The sequence below is a fragment of the Camelina sativa genome, chromosome 6 (assembly GCF_030686135.1).
Source record: "Camelina sativa cultivar CO46 ecotype springtype chromosome 6, ASM3068613v1".
Taxonomy (NCBI): Eukaryota; Viridiplantae; Streptophyta; class Magnoliopsida; order Brassicales; family Brassicaceae; genus Camelina; species Camelina sativa.
Window position 1 is genome coordinate 21,342,657 of NC_141885.1, and position 17,645 is coordinate 21,360,301.

General features: G+C 38.0%; 2 protein-coding genes and 2 pseudogenes across 6 annotated transcripts; 1 reads left to right on the plus strand and 3 right to left on the minus strand.

Annotated features, from left to right (window-relative positions):
• Positions 1-336: 336 nt before the first annotated feature.
• Positions 337-2,789, minus strand: LOC104792050 (adenylosuccinate synthetase, chloroplastic). The gene is made up of 4 exons (XM_010518078.3): positions 2,257-2,789; positions 1,355-2,047; positions 872-1,183; positions 337-657 (listed from the first exon to the last, which is right to left on the minus strand). The coding sequence occupies exons 1-4, from the start codon at positions 2,554-2,556 to the stop codon at positions 487-489; spliced, it is 1,476 nt and encodes a 491-aa protein (XP_010516380.2). The 5' UTR covers positions 2,557-2,789; the 3' UTR covers positions 337-486.
• Positions 2,790-4,898: 2,109 nt separating this feature from the next.
• Positions 4,899-6,878, plus strand: LOC104792051 (aldehyde oxidase GLOX pseudogene; annotated as a pseudogene). The gene has a single exon (XR_015559730.1). The product of XR_015559730.1 is annotated as an aldehyde oxidase GLOX pseudogene (transcript).
• On the minus strand, positions 6,824-11,449 carry LOC104792052 (uncharacterized). 4 transcript variants are annotated; one of them, XR_015559728.1, is made up of 14 exons: positions 11,180-11,444; positions 10,270-10,659; positions 10,089-10,182; positions 9,787-9,973; positions 9,440-9,695; positions 9,119-9,334; positions 8,934-9,020; positions 8,693-8,827; positions 8,494-8,607; positions 8,135-8,386; positions 7,965-8,045; positions 7,619-7,850; positions 7,438-7,536; positions 6,824-7,346 (listed from the first exon to the last, which is right to left on the minus strand). XR_015559728.1 is itself a non-coding variant. In XM_010518081.2 (14 exons), exons 2-14 carry the CDS (start codon positions 10,606-10,608, stop codon positions 7,056-7,058), a joined length of 2,379 nt encoding a protein of 792 aa, XP_010516383.2. In that variant the 5' UTR covers positions 10,609-10,659; positions 11,180-11,449; the 3' UTR covers positions 6,824-7,055. The 4 variants fall into 4 exon arrangements, 2 of the variants coding, with proteins under 2 accessions (XP_010516383.2, XP_087310441.1); XR_015559729.1 differs by having other exon boundaries at positions 11,061-11,201; XM_010518081.2 differs by having other exon boundaries at positions 8,135-8,382; positions 11,180-11,449.
• Positions 11,450-12,947: 1,498 nt separating this feature from the next.
• On the minus strand, positions 12,948-16,783 carry LOC147942880 (non-functional pseudokinase ZRK15 pseudogene; annotated as a pseudogene).
• Between the last annotated feature and the right edge of the window lie 862 nt (positions 16,784-17,645).

The following is a 17,645-nucleotide window of genomic DNA, read 5'->3' on the forward strand; positions in this document are numbered from 1 at the left end:
GACGAAATTGACTAACCTAGAGATGCATCATTATCACAAAGTTTCACCTGCCAGCACAGATCAAAATCTGAAGAAATTTGCAGAACAAAACTCCTAGGCAGGGGATGTAGGAATTATCCACATCGACCTAACCGTGAAAGCTGTCCTTTGTTTCTATTGATATCTTTGTGTCCATGTCTAGACAATATCTACAGATCTTTAACAGGCCTAAACAGCAGCTACAATGAACCTTCATGACTTTCACAGGGTTAAGCCATAAAAGGATCCCTTATCAATGGAAAGAGTAGAGTAAGATCAAACACGAAAGCAAAAACTTTACGAATACAACAACCTCACTGATTAAACACAGAATTCCTCTTCATTCCAATATAAGAAACAATGCAACAGATACACTAGTCATTCGAAAGAGAGTAATAATTCTCAGTAACTTGACACTTGATCAATTTTTTAGTTTGTGGAGGAGACAAAAAAAACTAACCCTATAAATCATTTATATATAAGGGCATCACGACCAGGTCCAATACCAATGTAATGGATGGGCACACCCACGAGTTCTTCAATCCTCTCAACATATTGCTGTGCAGCCTTTGGAAGATCAGAGTAATCTCTGACAGAGGAAATGTCAGTCTTCCATCCAGGTAACACTTCATACTCCACCTACAAACATTTGCACAAATATGAAATTAGTGCCATTTCCTAGACATTAAGATGAAACTCTGTTTTCTGGACTTTATCAGATACTATAGGAACATGTTGAAGCAAATGATATGCCTGTCAGATAAGCTTTCTAATCAAACTAATAACAAAAGAAGTCTCCCTATCCATAAATGGATACAGTCCAACATACAGCATGTCAAAGAACTATACTTACTTCCAGTTCTTCAAGAAGACGAAGATCACCAGGGAATGATTCAACAGGGGTGCCATCACTCCTCTTATAAGCCACACCAAGCTGGATTTCATTCAGATCCGAAAGTACATCAAGCTTAGTGAGATTAAGTGATGCAAATCCATTGATTTGGCAAGAAAATTTCAGCGCAACAATGTCAAGCCAGCCACACCGACGAGGACGACCAGTTGTAGTGCCAAACTCCTGTCCAGCCAACCTAAGAAGGTCACCACCTGGACCCAAATTTTCTGTTGGGAATGGGCCTGAACCAACTCTTGTAGTGTATGCTTTCACCTGAGAAAACAGGAACATCACAATGCTTTCACATCTCTTTTATTTGCTTGCAGAATAATCATATGCCAAATATATACGAAAGATAAATGCTACTAAACTCCTAACAACATAGGTTAAACAATACCAAGACCAGTGCAGAAAGAAAAGCCTAAGAGTGAATAAAATGCTTACCACTCCAATAAGATCACCAACAACTCTAGGTGCAATACCAAGACCTGTGCAGATCCCACCGGCTGATGGGCTGGAGGAAGTAACAAATGGATATGTGCCAAAGTCAATGTCCAACATTGTAGCTTGACCACCTTCAACCAAAATCTTTTTCTTCTGAGAAATCGAGTCATTCATGAAATGGACAGTGTCAGTAATGTAGGGCTCCAATCTCTCAGCATATCTCTTATATGCTTCGACTTCTTTCCGAAGCATGTCTGGAGTATATTTGAACCCTTCAAACCTCGCCGCTGCATCTGATAGTAAAAGGTCAAGCTTTTGAGATAAAGTATCCATGTGCCTGAGATCACCTACTCTAATACCATTCCTTATAACTTTACTAGAGTATGCAGGACCAATTCCCCTCTTCGTGGTGCCAATGAACGACTTTGCAAGCTCAGACTCCCTGAGCCCATCAACCTCTTGATGGAAATCGAATAACAAATGAGCACGATCAGAGACCAAAATCCTTCCTTTACAGGAGACATCATTGGACTCCAAACCATCAATCTCTTTGAAGAGACCTGGCAAATGCACCACAACTCCGTTTCCAATCACACAAGTAGTATCCTCGTTCAGTATACCTGAAGGCACAAGGTGAAGAGCAAACTTCTTTCCTTCCGCATTATATATAGTGTGTCCAGCATTAGCTCCACCCTACGGTAACCACAAATCGCAACATTCAAACATAAAGACTTAAACTTTTGCCGGAACAATCAAATCAGGAACAGAAACTTTGCTAATTGAAATCAACAAATTCAATTCAAATGTTCACAAATCTCCAATTGCAAGCACAAACTAAATTGACCACAGATAATGAATTCAATCCTTAACGTTCACAAAAAAGGTAAAAATGTCAACTTTACCTGACAACGAGCAACGATGTCAAAGTGTTGGGCTAAGATGTCAACGAGTTTGCCTTTACCCTCATCGCCCCACTGGCAACCTAGGACACCGGATACTTGACTCAGTGAACCAATCCGTCCAAGAGACTCAGTGGCGGCTGAATCAGTTGCAACGCTTAGTGAAGCCGAGGCAGCTGGACGTTTAGCAGAGCAAGAGACGAAGCTTCGAGGGTGGTGGTGGAGCTGAGGATAACGGCGGTGATAAGGACCACCAACGGCGAATCTTGGATTGGAGTTGAGAGAGAGGGAAGAGAGAGACATCTTTCAAGTGAGAGAGAGAGAGAGAAGAGGAGGTGACAAAGTCTTAGGGTACGCGCCGGCACTTGAGTATGCCGAAACCTGAACAAAGACCTTTTTCAAACTGAGCTCAGGTCAGGTGAACTAAAATGACCGTTTTGCCCTACACATGAAATATGTTCTAAATCAACAATAAAACCAAAATCAGTAAACCGAAACCCAATTTTCCAGCTTCTAGTTAGAGTCATCAATTGAACCGGAATATGGAATGAATTTGATTTGGTTAAACCGAGACTAAAACCGGTCTTAACACAAAGCAATAACTAAACTGCATATAAAAAAGACAGCGTTTTGTTTACGTGGTATGCATATGATTGATGGTGTACCTAACTCAAAAGCCAAATATATATTTATTCCTTTTCAAAAAGGATTGATTTGGCAATGAATCTTTTTTTTTTTGTTAAAGTTTTGGCAATGAATCTTGAATGATTCTGCCAAGTGCCAAGTATATATAAATATGTGTATATGGTTCTGCAGCTTCCGGAGGTAATTTACTTCCAATTCCAAAGTTGCAATTTTTTTTTTAATACTATTTTTAATCAGATTTTAGGGAGACATTCTTGAGGGAGCCCTTGTTCTTTAGTCCGGGCAGTCACCTCGATCGTCTCCATGTATCATTGTGTAGCTTGAAATGTAGAGTTTGTATGAAAGTAGCGAAGATGTTGTCTTGCGAGATAATTGAACAACCCATTCTTCTTCATGTCCATTAAGAATATTTAGGCCATCGGAGGAATTTCATCCATAAGTATATGTATCATGTAACATATAATATGGTATATCCATCTAATATGTTACACCTTGTAAACTATACGGCCCCTGTTATATGTATATAACATGTTCTGCTACATTTACGTATAACTATAAATTTATGTTCGTCTTCAAAAATGTAAATCGTAATAGTATAACCCAATTTTATTAATTTATTTTTCCATGAGATGATACAATTTTAATAATGTAAAACTATTAATTTAGTTTTTGCTTTATGTGTTAGGGAAAAATATGTTTATGTAACTTGTCCAAGATTTCTCCAAGATCTTTTGTCATTCTCTTTGCATTTTGCGGTATGATAGAGATCATGCATGTGTTCATTGTTATATTTTACATGCAATACTAGCGGGGTATATTCAAAATAGAATTTTGGAGGATTTTGGATGATTTATGAATTTTTGGATTTTAGAAGATTTTCAGTGAGTTTTTAAGGTAGTTTGGTGGATTTGTTATTATTTTCCATTTTTGAAAAAAAAAATTTGTGATTTGATGAAATTTGGTGAGACTTTAATGGGGTTTTTGAAGATTTTCAAGTCCATAAACGAGAATATAACCTAACAAAAAGATTTTTGGCAATTTGATCTGAATAGCATAAACTCAAAGATTTAAATTGAAAAGCACAAATAACTTGTGTTAGGCAATTTGATTGACTCCATCCACTAGGAGCCGCAATAACAACTTGTGTTCAGGCTCAGACCATTGTTTATATTGACATTTAGCTTTCACATCTTCTATATCTCCCATTGTAGCTTGGAAACTAAAGCCATACAAAAGAAACAAAAAAAATTTGTAAGCAACCATTAACTACGTACAAACGTTAATTACAAAGTGGTGAATGAATTTGGTCACGTTACTCTGTTTTCTCACACCAAAACAGAGCAACACTCCACCGTGAATGAATTTGGTCACAATCACTATTACCTCTGTAAACGAGAGAGAAAAAGAGATATATAAGATAGAGGGGGAGAGCCCAGAATTTGTTTTTATAGCAAAATCATAATTTGTTTTTTTTTTTTAACCAATCCTACAAAACCATTCCCCAAGGTGAGATTTTCAAAATAGTATTTCCCTTACAAAAATGTATCCAAAGTCTCTCACAATCACTATTATGTTTTTCTAAAAAAAAAGGAATTAGTTTTGAATAACAATGAATTTGTTATGATTTTTGCAAACTGTTAATTGAATAACAGTGGATTGTGAGTGATTTTAAATGATTTTTAACAAATGTCATATTCAATAACAATGGATTTGAGATGTGATTTTAAAATCACTAGTTGAATAACAGTGGATTTTATAAAAAATCACAAATCCTCCAAAATCCTGTTTTGAATACACCCTCATAGATGTGCTTACTTATTTCCAAATTTTACGATAATTTCAAAAGAGTGACAGTAAATATATATTTATTTTAAAATTTATTAACATCCTTTATTTTGATTAAAAACCACATATTGACGCATTTCTACGACGTTCTTTTTATTAGAGACTATCTAAAACCCCGGCATAAATATGTGTATAGGCAAAGAGATGAATGTCCAAAAATACATTATGCAAGAATCATCAATCAAAAAAATTTAATGTAAAAGAATATATAACTAGACATACTCCAACCATACTCTTCAAGAAGAAAATAGAGCAACCAACCTCTAACTTAAATTTTACCATCAAACCAAGAACAAACGGAAGCACTATGATCAACTCAAAAAGTACATTCATCCTCACATTATCTATCATATGCCTCTCCATAGCCATATTATCCGAAGGTCAAGCTACTCCTTTTCTATTGCAATTCGATCGGTGGGAAATGTTGCTTCCGAGCATCGGTATATCCGCAATGCACATGCAACTTCTCCACAACGGCATGGTCATAATGTTCGACCGTACTGATTTTGGTATCTCAAATGTTTCTCTACCCGGAGGCATCTGTCGATATGATCCTACTGACACCGCCGTCAAGTTCGATTGCAGCGCACACTCGGTTCTCTACGATGTTGTCTCCAACACATACCGCCCCTTGCAAGTCCAAACCGATACATGGTGTTCTTCTGGTGCGGTTCTTCCCAATGGAACACTAGTTCAAACCGGTGGATACAACGATGGTGAGCGTGCTGCTCGAATGTTTACCCCTTGTGGTTATAGTGAAACATGTGATTGGATGGAGTTTCCTCAGTATTTATCCCAACGTAGATGGTATGCCACCAACCAAATCTTACCCGATGGACGGATCATCGTGGTAGGAGGAAGAAGACAATTCAACTATGAAATTTTCCCTCGACATAGTTCTCGGTCTAGAAGCTCAAGATTTGAGTTTCTTAGAGAAACTTCAGATGGAAGTGACGAGAACAATTTATATCCGTTCATACATCTTCTACCTGATGGAAACTTATTTGTCTTCGCTAACACAAGATCCATTGTGTTCGATTACAAAACGAACCGTGTCGTGAAAGAGTTTCCAGAGATTCCAGGTGGTGATCCAAGGAACTATCCAAGCAGTGGTTCTTCTGTACTATTCCCATTGGATGAAACCAACGACACTAACGTGCAAGTTGAGATAATGGTCTGTGGAGGCTCTCCTAGAGGCGGCTTCTCACGTGGATTCGTGCGTGCCACTTCCACGTGCGGGAGGCTAAAACTGTCCGATCAGAACCCAAGTTGGGAAATGGAAACCATGCCCTTGCCACGTGTCATGGGGGACATGCTACTATTACCCACGGGTGACGTTATCATTGTAAACGGAGCCGGAACTGGTACGGCCGGGTGGGAGAAGGCACGTGACCCCGTTATCCAACCCTTGATATATCACCCGTTTGATCATCTCTTCTCTGTTATGTCCACGCCAATGCGTCCTAGGATGTACCATTCCTCAACGGTTTTATTACCGGATGGTCGTGTTTTAGTTGGTGGAAGCAACCCTCACGTTTATTACAATTTCACCAACGTGGAGTATCCAACGGATCTGAGCCTCGAGGCTTATTCTCCACCGTATCTATCTTTCACGTCTGACCCAATACGTCCCAAGATATTGACAAGCGACAAAGTATTGAGTTACAAGAGATTGTTTAACGTCGATTTCTCCATACCTCAGTTTCTGACCGTCGATCTTCTCTCTGTGAGGATAGTTGCACCTTCCTTCACTACACACTCCTTTGCCATGAATCAGAGGATGGTAATCTTGAAGCTACTCTCTGTGACGCGTGACCAGCTAACAAATTCCTATAGAGTCAGCGCCTTGGGTCCGTCAACAGCTGAGATTGCTCCTCCTGGATACTATATGATGTTTTTGGTGCATGCAGGTATACCGAGCTCAGCCGCTTGGGTACAAATTGAGTGAACCTTGAATAGTTTGAAATGTATGTTACATGTTTGGGTTTATAGCATATTTATATGAATATGAGAGAGAACCAAAATAAGAGGGAGGAAGAGAGTAGATACGCAAGGAATAACTCAGCTCGAGTCTATCTTATGCTGAATAAATTGACTTACTTGATTTTATATAAAATGGGTTTGAGTTTAACAAACAGCGTTTTGCTAACATAATATGACTGATGGTGTATACCTAATTCAAAACCCATTATTTCTTTTCAAAAAGAATCGATTTGGCAATGAATCTTGAATGATTCAGCCACGTATATATGTATATGCTTGTGCAGCTTCTGAGGTATTTACTTCCAAAAAACTTCTTTTCGAGATTTTGTTCAGCTGGTTCTTTGGAGACATTCTTGAGGCAATCCGTATTCTTTAGTCCGGTTTACAACTTGCTCTTGTCTCCATGGATCGTTGTGTAGCTTGAAATGCAGAGTTTGTATGAAAGTAGCAAAAATATCGTCATGTTTCAGTTTAGAGAATTGAACAGCCCAGTCTTCTTCAAGTCCATAACTAGATTTTTGTCTCTCTGCTTCAAGCAAAATCGAGTCTCGGAACAAAAATCTTTGCCAGAGCTTCTTTACATTAGCCAGTCTAAATTGTATCTCTGTCTCACTGAATCCCTGTTGGAAATTTCAGATTATGAATGAGTCTTGAGATTAGGAGCAGATAATTAGTTGAGGACAAGACAGAGAAGTAGAAGGAGTGGTTTACCCGGAGAGTGTTTATGAGATTTGGAATGTCATCTTCGCTGACACGTACTGCAAAGCTTTCGTAATTGAGCACGTTCTCATACGGCAAGTAGATTCCGTCCTAATAAAGACACATCAACAAACGGATCAGACATCTTAAGTTTTTGGAATGTATAGAATGTGTTAAGTTCAAGGTATATTACCTGAATGATGACTGGGACACATCCTTGTAAGATACTATCTTCCATGCGTCCACTCCAACCATCTCCAGGGAACGCACCACAGAAGATTGAATTGGCTATGTCCTTGTGGTAATTGTCAGAACGCAATGGAGTTACAATCACATCTTTTGTGTGCTGCTTCCCGAGCTTACCTTCTATGTTAGGACTCGAACCAAACTCTTCTGCTAGTTTCTGCCTGATTCCCATACTATACCTGCATTAGATGTTATTGGAACGTTATATACATCTCCACTAGGAATGCTGTTTAAAGCACAGCTCGATTTTTTTGCATATGATGTCAACATGATTCTTGAAGTCAAAGACTTACGAATCTTCAGGCCTTCCATGTTCGTAGGCAGGTCCGAGATTCCCATTGAAGTAAAACAATGTCTTCCGCTTCTCCCGAGGCCTAATAATAAGGAAAAGATAACAACCTTCAGGCCTTGAGATTTAAGAGATATGACAGAGACAATGTCCAAGAACCATCAGAGAATATACCTTGCCCAGTAATTGGCACGCATTGAGTAAGGATCAGGAACTTTCCAAGCTGGAATCACGAGATCTTTGCGAGGGTCAAAGCAAGGATGATCTCCTCTCCTCTCATCAGATATACTATCCCAGTTATCACCCCTATAAGCTGTTGTTGAATGGTTGTGCTTAGAGTTCGTGTTACCCCAGTGAACAAGCATCATGCTATTCCATATCTCTTTAGGAGCATAGCAAGCACCTTCATCCCATGAGAAAAACTGCCTTTTCCAGGCGTGAAAAGATTAGCCACATTAGTGTGGAGAGATCCGTGTAAAAAATCAAGAGACAAGCTTTGAGATAAAATCCTATAGTTGTGTGCATCATCATACCCAAATATGGTCTCTCCCAGATGTGCGATTCCAGTATGGATATTTCTCAACGATGTGGTCATAAGCCCTTTTGTAGAACTCTAAGGTAAGTGAGCTTCTTAATCCTGTATGATTCTGAAAGTAATAAAAACATAGACAGTATATGAGCTCTAGAGCTTCCGTAAGCAGAGAATTAAAAAGGTGAGTTTCTTAACCCAACCTGCATGTTAAGGTGGGGTGCATCATCAGCACGAGTAATAATGCATGAATCAAGAACAGGAACAAAGAAGAAATCTGCCTCTTCGGCATTCAGTGTACGATGAGTGGTGGCCAAAATGTTCTCGTAGAATGCCATCTTCACAAATCAAACGAGGCAAAGAAAGGGCAAAGTTATCGTTCAATTCAAATTCAGGAGAAAATGGCTAAATTATATGGTATTCGACTCAAGTTTAGTAGGAAACCTGGGAACCATATAGATAATCTGTCCATACTGTTGCATTCCTCTCATCATAGATCCTATGAACACACTCAAGTTTAAAATGCCGTCCCTGCAACATCAAATTCAAATCAGAGGAGACTGAGAACTTTTATCATAAAAGGTGAATTTTAACTTTTTTGTAGAAGGAAAAAAAGTTTGGGTTGTGACCTCAATAAGTAAACTGTTGAAGTCTGGGGGTAGATCATAGATGTATATAAGAGGTCTCTTTTTCTTCACCACAGCACTTAGATTAATAATATTTCCAGGGACTTCTTTATCACTTGGAACTTCAAGATGTGCTGGTCGAAGCCATTGTGGCCACTCTCCAACTGTCGAGAGAGTGGATGGTATACTACAATCTGTTCCAAACCAGCCTTTATCACACTAAATACAGCGGTAAAAAACAAGGTTAGGAAAACATTAGATTAAGAATATGCAACCTCTCGGTAACATGATGTCAAGTTTGATGATGTGAATACAGTATCTTACCTGGCAGAAACCTCCTCGGCATTTGCCATGTCCAGAGCACTGATTAACACAGGTACATTGTACAGGAATTTCACAGAATCGTCCCCAAAGACAATCATATTTGCAGTCACATTCCTCTTTGATTTGCACCTTTAAAGCGTATGCATCTTCTGGATCCACATTGCACCATCCTTGTTTGCTACTGTTTGTTGTTAGAATATCTAAGTCTGGTTTCGACCAATCTGTCACTTTAGGTTCATCAGGATTCGCCGGCGAACTGTAAATACATGTGTTTTAAGTTAGGGAGCTTGTAAGCTTGAATTGAAAAACTATAAGACTGTAGAAGAAAAGAATCAGGTGAAACTTACTTGATTTGAAATCCACATGACTCTGGCACAGGACGATTTGGATATTTTGTGCCTTCTCCACAAAAGCACATTGCTCTGGTGGTATCACAATGTGTAGAACAGATCGAAACAACCCATGGACCATATGGCATCTCAGGTGTTTTCTCATAATTGCAATCTAAGCGCTGCTTTTGCGAACAATCTTCGCCTACACAGAATAGACAAAGTAACTTCATTTGCACACCAATCTCAATAGTTGTTAAGCTCATCTCAGCAGTTAATCAACTTTGGTTCAAGAAGATTCAAATAGCTTAAACACTAACCAGTAAATCCAAGGAAGCAACGGCAAATTCCAAATTCATGGTTACAAACACCTTGACCACTACAATCATTCATACACTTTCTCCCACCAATTGGCTGCCAGAAAAAGAAAAAAAGAACACAACCATTATAACAAAATCAAAGTAACAACATTGTTTCAAGATACACCAAAATAAAACTCACCTCAATGATGTCAACTTCTTTGGCAACTGCATGACAACTAGAAAGCCACTGTCCAATCTCAGCTTTCCACGAGGCATTTCGATAAACAACTGCACCGTGTGAGTCAGCAGGAAACCGGCGATCAAAGGCAACAACAACTGATTGACTCGACTCTCCAGTAACTTGTGTGATTGACTCATTACTTGGTCCACATAGATTCTGAGCTTGCCTTACACTAACAGTATCAAAAGAAGGCAATACAGGACCGAGAAACAGATGAACCAGTGAAACCAGAACAATGACAGAAGCAACGGTAGCTATCTGAGACCATGAGAACTTCCATTTCTGGTGAGAAAACATGATCCTCTAAGAAAGAGGAACCCAAAGTTCTTAGCTTTCAAACTTCACAGCCTGAGTCATCATAAACAACAATCAGTTTGATACAAAACCCAAATTCTCACGAAACATAAAATAAATGGCGTAAAACGATTATTCAGGAAGATAAATGATAAACATAATGGAATCGTCAATGAAACTGAGCAGAAAAAAAAGGGAAAGATAGACATAGACCACAAGGTTGGGCAATTAGTAAAACATAAAGCAGTAAGCTTTGACTAGAAATGCAAACACTTTAATGGACACAAAACGAACCCAGAGAGAAAGTAACAATTTTGAAACCGATTAAACACACAGGAGAACAATAGCGTGCGTTTTCATACATTAACCGGATCCAAAACGAAGGATTTACAAAATTAAAAATTAAAAAAAAAAAAAAAAAAAAAAAAACAGAGAGCTATAATAAAACATATTACCAGAGTCACAAGAATGAGAGACAGAACATTTTTGCGAAGAACACAAAAATAAGAGAAAGAGAGAGAGAGAGAGAGAGAGAGAGAGAGAGAGAGAGAGAGAGAGAGCGGACAAAACTCACCAGCTCTGAGGGGAAACATCTCATGGGTTTACAACAACGATGGGGAGATTTATACTATTAGTCTCTAACTCTCTATATGATTAATCATTAAACTACAAAGAGAGAGATTTGAATAATACTAATTAGTATTAAAATGTTTCTTTGAAATTTGTAATAATGAGAGAGAGAGACGGCCACGGGGATCTCTGGGCTGGCCACAGCGCCGGGAAGGAAAGCAATTGATTATGGAAGTGGTCGTCGTGTGCGTGCATCATGTTTGTTCCTCTTCTTGACTTGTTCGATTTCTTTAATTATTCATTAATTCACCGTCTTTCCCGGTACGATCTCGTTAACCGTTTCGAACCGGTATCTTTTTGGTTTTTTCATCCAAAGCAACTTAATTTCATTTTGTAACCATACCGGATTTTATCATTTGAGTCATACCGGATTTAATTTCATCACTTCAAATAATAAAATTAACAATAATTATGAAATTCCGAGAGGCGTTGACGGCTGTGGGCAAAACGTTAAATATGTCTCTTTCGCTCTTTTCTTTGGTTTCATTGTCTGAGAAAAAGACCGTGGTGGGTGACGGCACTACTTCAACAAACAGATGTCTAAGTTACTAATATATCCCCGGTGATGCCAATTGTGTGTTCGCTCTTTTCGTGGAAACTAAATGATTGAAATTTAAAACTCACGTGAGTTTTACACACTAACGTTGCGCTTTATCATTGGTCTTGAATCATGATGATCTCAGCGAAGACTCCACAAATTAAAGTTTTTTTTTTTTTTCCGAATATTCAAAAGTTCTATTCATCTTGATTCTTCTTGACAGCAATTTTATTTCGCTGGATCTCAAATCTTGTATTTTTTAGATCCTAGCTGCTAGTTTTAAGACTTACCAATACCATTATATTCTCTCAATGCGGTACATCAGGCAATATATATAATTCATGTTATTCCATTTAGATGGGGTTTACAAAATTGAAACATGTATTCTTGACATATACTGCCACCTTTGCAATGAGCCAATAAACAAAAAAAAAACTCGTTAGAATTTGTTAAGTTGTCACAATCCACCCTAAAACTTTGTGTTGTTTATACAATTGGTATAATCAACTGTAATATAAATTGAAAACAGACAGGTTCCATGCATTGTTAAAGAGAGAAAGCTCGTGGTTGAGGTGAAAACGTGATAGAATTTCATATGTTACATATATATATATATATAAAATTGGCGATGCACAAACTGCTCTGAGCTGCTGAGCATGATACTGTAATATCACTGGACGATTGCATCTATATATTTTTTAGTTTCTTTAATTATGTTTTTTATTTCCATTAGAAAGTGAAGTCAACGAAGTACTACTGCTGGAGCCTGGAGTATATTCCACAAAGAAGAAGGCTTCCTCGGTCTAAGGATGATGACAAGGGCTTCTTCCCAAGTTCATATATACATGTTGACAAGAGCTTCGCAAGGGCCCTAGCCCTTTATGAAACATTGAGACTATTATATAGGGCTTTATTATGTTGACAAGGGCTTCCCAAGTTCCATTACATATTTTGAATTTTTTCTTTGCCCACCACAACTTGGTTTTATTTTTCATAATTTTTTTTTAGTTTTCAGAAAGTTGTAAAAGTCGAGGAAAGGGAAACTACACCAAATTCTTGGATTTTGAAAACACAAAACCAACTAAAGATATCACATTGAAACATTTCATCATGGCGCGGGGCAATACATTGGTGTTTACTGTTTCAGGTCTGTTTTTGGGGAAGAGATGTTTAGTCAGAGAGTCGATTTGGGGGATTCAGTGGACGAAGTGGCGTTTCTAAGAAATCCCTTAAGTTCTCTGGCCACTTCAACCACTTGAGGAACTTCCCCTCTATCACCCATGCATCTTTCTGAGAGGACAATGAAAGCTTCCATTCGACTACGCTCTTCTTTTGAAATTTCACCCATCTTTGGATCTACTACGTCCTCAAATCTTCCCTCACCAACGGATTTAGGCAACCATTTTGGAACCTTTCTTTATAAACGGTCCCTTTGAAGAATCCCACCATAAAACTCACGAAATTTCTCTTCTCCTGTTATAAGCTTTTGCATGAAAATTCCAAAACCGAACGCATCAGTTTTCTCCGACACTACATGATTGATCAGATAGTTATCATCAAAGTAGAGAGACGCTCCCTTTACGAAAGGAGAGCTAAGCTTGACAAATGTTTCTCCTTCCGGAATTGAGACGCAGCTAGAGAAATCATTCAGCTTCGTAACACCATCTTTATCCAATATTATATTAGCATATACGAAAGGCCTTTGGAAAGCAGAGTGAAGATAAGCTACAAAGCTGTTGCAACATCTTCTGCTATCTAAGTATCTTTTCCCACGACACTGTTGATCGTTAATTGAGTTTATGTCTATGTTAAGTTTATTTAGTTAAGAATCGTGACCTTTAGAATAAGTTATGTCGTTTAAACTACATAACCACAATACATGAATATTCACATGTTGTGTCTGTTTGTTTATTATATAAACTTATTGTATCGTGGATGTAAAACCATAAGTTTGAGATCAATTAAAAGTTCTTTCTTTAAAAAAAAAAAAAAAAAAAAAAAAAAAAAAAAAAAGCAAAATTTCCGCTGCAAGAAGAAGAGAAAGATGGAGACAACAAACCAAGGGTGAGAATAAGAAGAAAAGAAGATCGAAATAGGAAAAGATGGTGGTGATAAGAGAGAATACCATCAACCTTCACAAACGTTCTCAAAGAATACCTTCAAGAAGAAGGCTCCAAAGGGATGAAGGAGATATGATATCTTCTCAAAAGGAAATGGAAAGAGATGGTGAATTTGAGTTGTGGAAGGAGAATTCTGAAGCTTGTTCGAGGAAGACGTGGAGAAGATTCACGCACTGCACAAATTGTGAGGTTATACAGATAACCGAAGAAGAGACGTCACAGAGGCGTGATGGTGATCAAAGAGTGACACCAAGCAATAAAGGAGGATGCTTACCTCAAAGAAAAAATGGAGCACTTTATGATGATCAAATTGAACACCAAGCACTAAAGGAGGATGCTTACCTCATAGAAAAAACGGAGCATAAATCGGTTGATAAGATAACCGATGAAGACGTGAAAACGTTTCACGCACGAGACGTGAATCTGATGGTGTTCAAAGGAAGACACCAAGCAAGAAAGAAACTGTTTACCCAAGAGATAAAAGGGAGAAGTAGGCAGTTGCAGGGAATATCCAAGTGATGACAAGCCAAGGAGAGAAGATCATCAAAGAGGTGTTTCAATCGCTGTTCCATAAATGATCCTCAAGGAAGAGGGATATTGACTATGAAGTTGAAAGCTGGGATAAACGAAGAAAAAGTGAGTGGATTCGTGTATTGTGGTTATGTAGTTTAAACGACACAACTTATTCTAAAGGTCACGACTCTTAACTAAATAAACTTAACATAGACATAAACTCAATTAACGATCAACAGTCCCCCTTAATTGAGTTTCGGTCTCACTCCAAGCTTCCTCCTTAGTTCTTCAAACCTTGTGACGTTGAGTGCTTTTGTAAGAAGATCGGCAAGTTGTACTTCTTCTTGGCAGTACTTGAGCTGAATAAGTCTCTTGTGTTCCGCTTCTCGCACAAAGTGATATTTGATCTCAATGTGTTTTGTTCTTCGATGTTGCACTGGATTTTTGCCTATAGCAATTGCTGACATGTTGTCACAGTAGATCAGAACACCGGCTTGAGACTCAAATCCAATATCCATCAACAGTCTTTGTAACCAAATAGCTTGGTTTGCTGCTGCGCACACTACGATATACTCCGCCTCTGCAGTAGACTGAGCCACTGTTTGTTGCTTACTTGATTGCCAAGAAAACACCGCAGATCCAAGAGTAAAAACGTACCCAGACGTGCTCTTCTTGTCTTCATTTGAGCCTCCCCAATCGCAATCCGAGAACCCGTACAACTCTGGTTTTTCAACGCTTGTAAACTGAACCCCAAAGTGAGATGTGCCTTTGACATACCTTAAAACTCTCTTGACTTGTTGGTAATGCTTCATGAGTGGTGCAGTCATGTATCGTGAGAGATAAGAGCTTGCAAACATCAAGTCTGGCCTTGATGCACAAAGATACAATAATCCACCAACGATGCTTCTGAACTATGTTGGTTCACCATATTCTTCATCATTCTCATTCTTTTTGTCGTTTGGTGTAAGTGGGGAACTTACACTCTTACTCTCTTTCATGCCAAACTTCTCAATGAGATTACATGCAAATTTTTCTTGTGACAGAAAAATTCCATGATCATCTTGAATGATTTCCATTCCAAGAAAATAATTCAACAACCCCAAATCTGTCATCTCAAACTCCAATTTCATGTCTTCCTTGAATTTTTCAATGAGTTGAGGATCGTTGCCAGTGATCACTAAGTCGTCGACGTAGAGACTAACGATCATAATCTCCTTGTCTTTCTTCATCACATACAAGGCTGCATCATTCATGCTTCTTTGAAAACCACATGAAATTGTCTAAAAAAAAAAGTCTACCGCAGAGGCGGAGTATATCGCAGTGTGCGCAGCAGCAAACCAAGCTATTTGGTTACAAAGACTGTTGATGGATATTGGATTTGAGTCTCAAGCCGGTGTTCCGATCTACTGTGACAACATGTCAGCAATTGCTATAGGCAAAAATCCAGTGCAACATCGAAGAACAAAACGCATTGAGATCAAATATCACTTTGTGCGAGAAGCGGAACACAAGAGACTTATTCAGCTCAAGTACTGCCAAGAAGAAGTGCAACTTGCCGATCTTCTTACAAAAGCACTCAACGTCACAAGGTTTGAAGAACTAAGGAGGAAGCTTGGAGTGAGACCGAAACTCAATTAAGGGGGACTGTTGATCGTTAATTGAGTTTATGTCTATGTTAAGTTTATTTAGTTAAGAGTCGTGACCTTTAGAATAAGTTGTGTCGTTTAAACTACATAACCACAATACACGAATATTCACATGTTGTGTCTGTTTGTTTATTATATAAACTTATTGTATCGTGGATGTAAAACCATAAGTTTGGGATTAATAAAAAGTTCTTTCTTTTACTGAGTATATTCATACTCTGTTTTTCTCTTGCTTTCTTTCTCTGTTGGAATCAAAACTCTAATAGACACGACTATATTCAAATCAATAGAAGAATAATGTTTCTCTGCACCATAATAAACTAGGAATGGAATTTCAATCTCAAGACAACATCATATCCCACCAATTTCATGAAGTTTTTGTGACCGCTCACCATCGATGATATCGCTATGTCGCGGGCTTCGGGGTAAAAGTCTCTAGGGTGATGAGGCTGTGCACGCCATAGTTTGTTGACGAGTATCGTGCGATGGTTAAGCGTACCTGGATACCATGTCTCATAACCAAATAATCCAGAAACAAGACTAGACTTGCAAAAGTTTTCGGTAGCGTTGACTATTTGATCAGCTGAGAAGAATTTGATAGGATTAGATTTGCCATCACAACACTCGATGAGCTCTTCTAACAAAAACTCCCCTCTCACACGTTCTAGGAACAACCTCTGTTTCCTAATAATGGCTCGCAACTTCTTGTTCCTCCACCGATCCATCTCAAAACCTAATCAATTAGAAAGAAGAAGAAACTATATTATTTAGAGAATATATGACCAAGATTGAAGATGTCACACTGACTTGCAGATCAGATCTGATATAAAGTCAACTTGTCGTTGTTGAACGCGTCCTTCCACTGTTCCACAAAGCTTGGGACAAATATGGTAATAATTTACCACGTCACATGAAATTCCTAGGGAAAAAGATAAATTATTGTTATCTAATAACAGAAATGCAAATTATAATTGGATAATATTGTCCTCATTGACAAAAATAAAATAAAATAAATACTCATGTTATGTAGAAGGATGGGATAAGTCAAATTACACGTCTCTAACAGATTTTGTCTAGCAATAGACTATTTGTTACGAATATGTACAATCACATGTAAAAGAAGAGCATGTGATCCTGCTACATAAATTAAGACAAATGATGCAACACAAGAAAAGTTGTAACTAAAACTCAACAACCTTGTTTGTTCCTTTTAGTAATTCTTTTCCCCTTGGCTGCAAGACATATTGAAAATATGAATAAAGCAGTGAACAAAGTACAGCTGAATATAACTAGGATGATGATGATGAATTTCTTGTGTACATATTTTTAAAAAGAGAATTTGGTTAGATAGATCAACCACTTCAACGATACTTTCGTACCTTCAAACTATTTAATACCAAAAAAAAATGTTACAACTTTGGCTTAAAATATTTGTTGAAACTGTAGTGAAGAATACAAAAGAATCAAACGTATTAGATTTCATTTAATTTGTACAAACCGCGAAAGAAAGAGTACTCTCACACTTTACACCGCACATAAACATGTCCATATCCATGTGAATAGAATCACAAAGATGTTATTGCTTTGCAAACA

Excerpts from the sequence above, each read along its gene's own strand:
- LOC104792052 (XM_010518081.2), bottom strand. The coding sequence starts at position 10,608 with ATGTTTTCTCACCAGAAATGGAAGTTCTCATGGTCTCAGATAGCTACC. Across the intron at positions 7,537-7,618 it reads GTGTCCCAGTCATCATTCAG|GACGGAATCTACTTGCCGTA; the intron begins GTAATATACCTT and ends TGTCTTTATTAG. Across the intron at positions 7,347-7,437 it reads ATCTCATAAACACTCTCCGG|GGATTCAGTGAGACAGAGAT; the intron begins GTAAACCACTCC and ends AATTTCCAACAG.
- LOC104792050 (XM_010518078.3), bottom strand. The coding sequence starts at position 2,556 with ATGTCTCTCTCTTCCCTCTCTCTCAACTCCAATCCAAGATTCGCCGTT. Across the intron at positions 1,184-1,354 it reads TTGGTGATCTTATTGGAGTG|GTGAAAGCATACACTACAAG; the intron begins GTAAGCATTTTA and ends CTGTTTTCTCAG. Across the intron at positions 658-871 it reads GTCTTCTTGAAGAACTGGAA|GTGGAGTATGAAGTGTTACC; the intron begins GTAAGTATAGTT and ends AAATGTTTGTAG.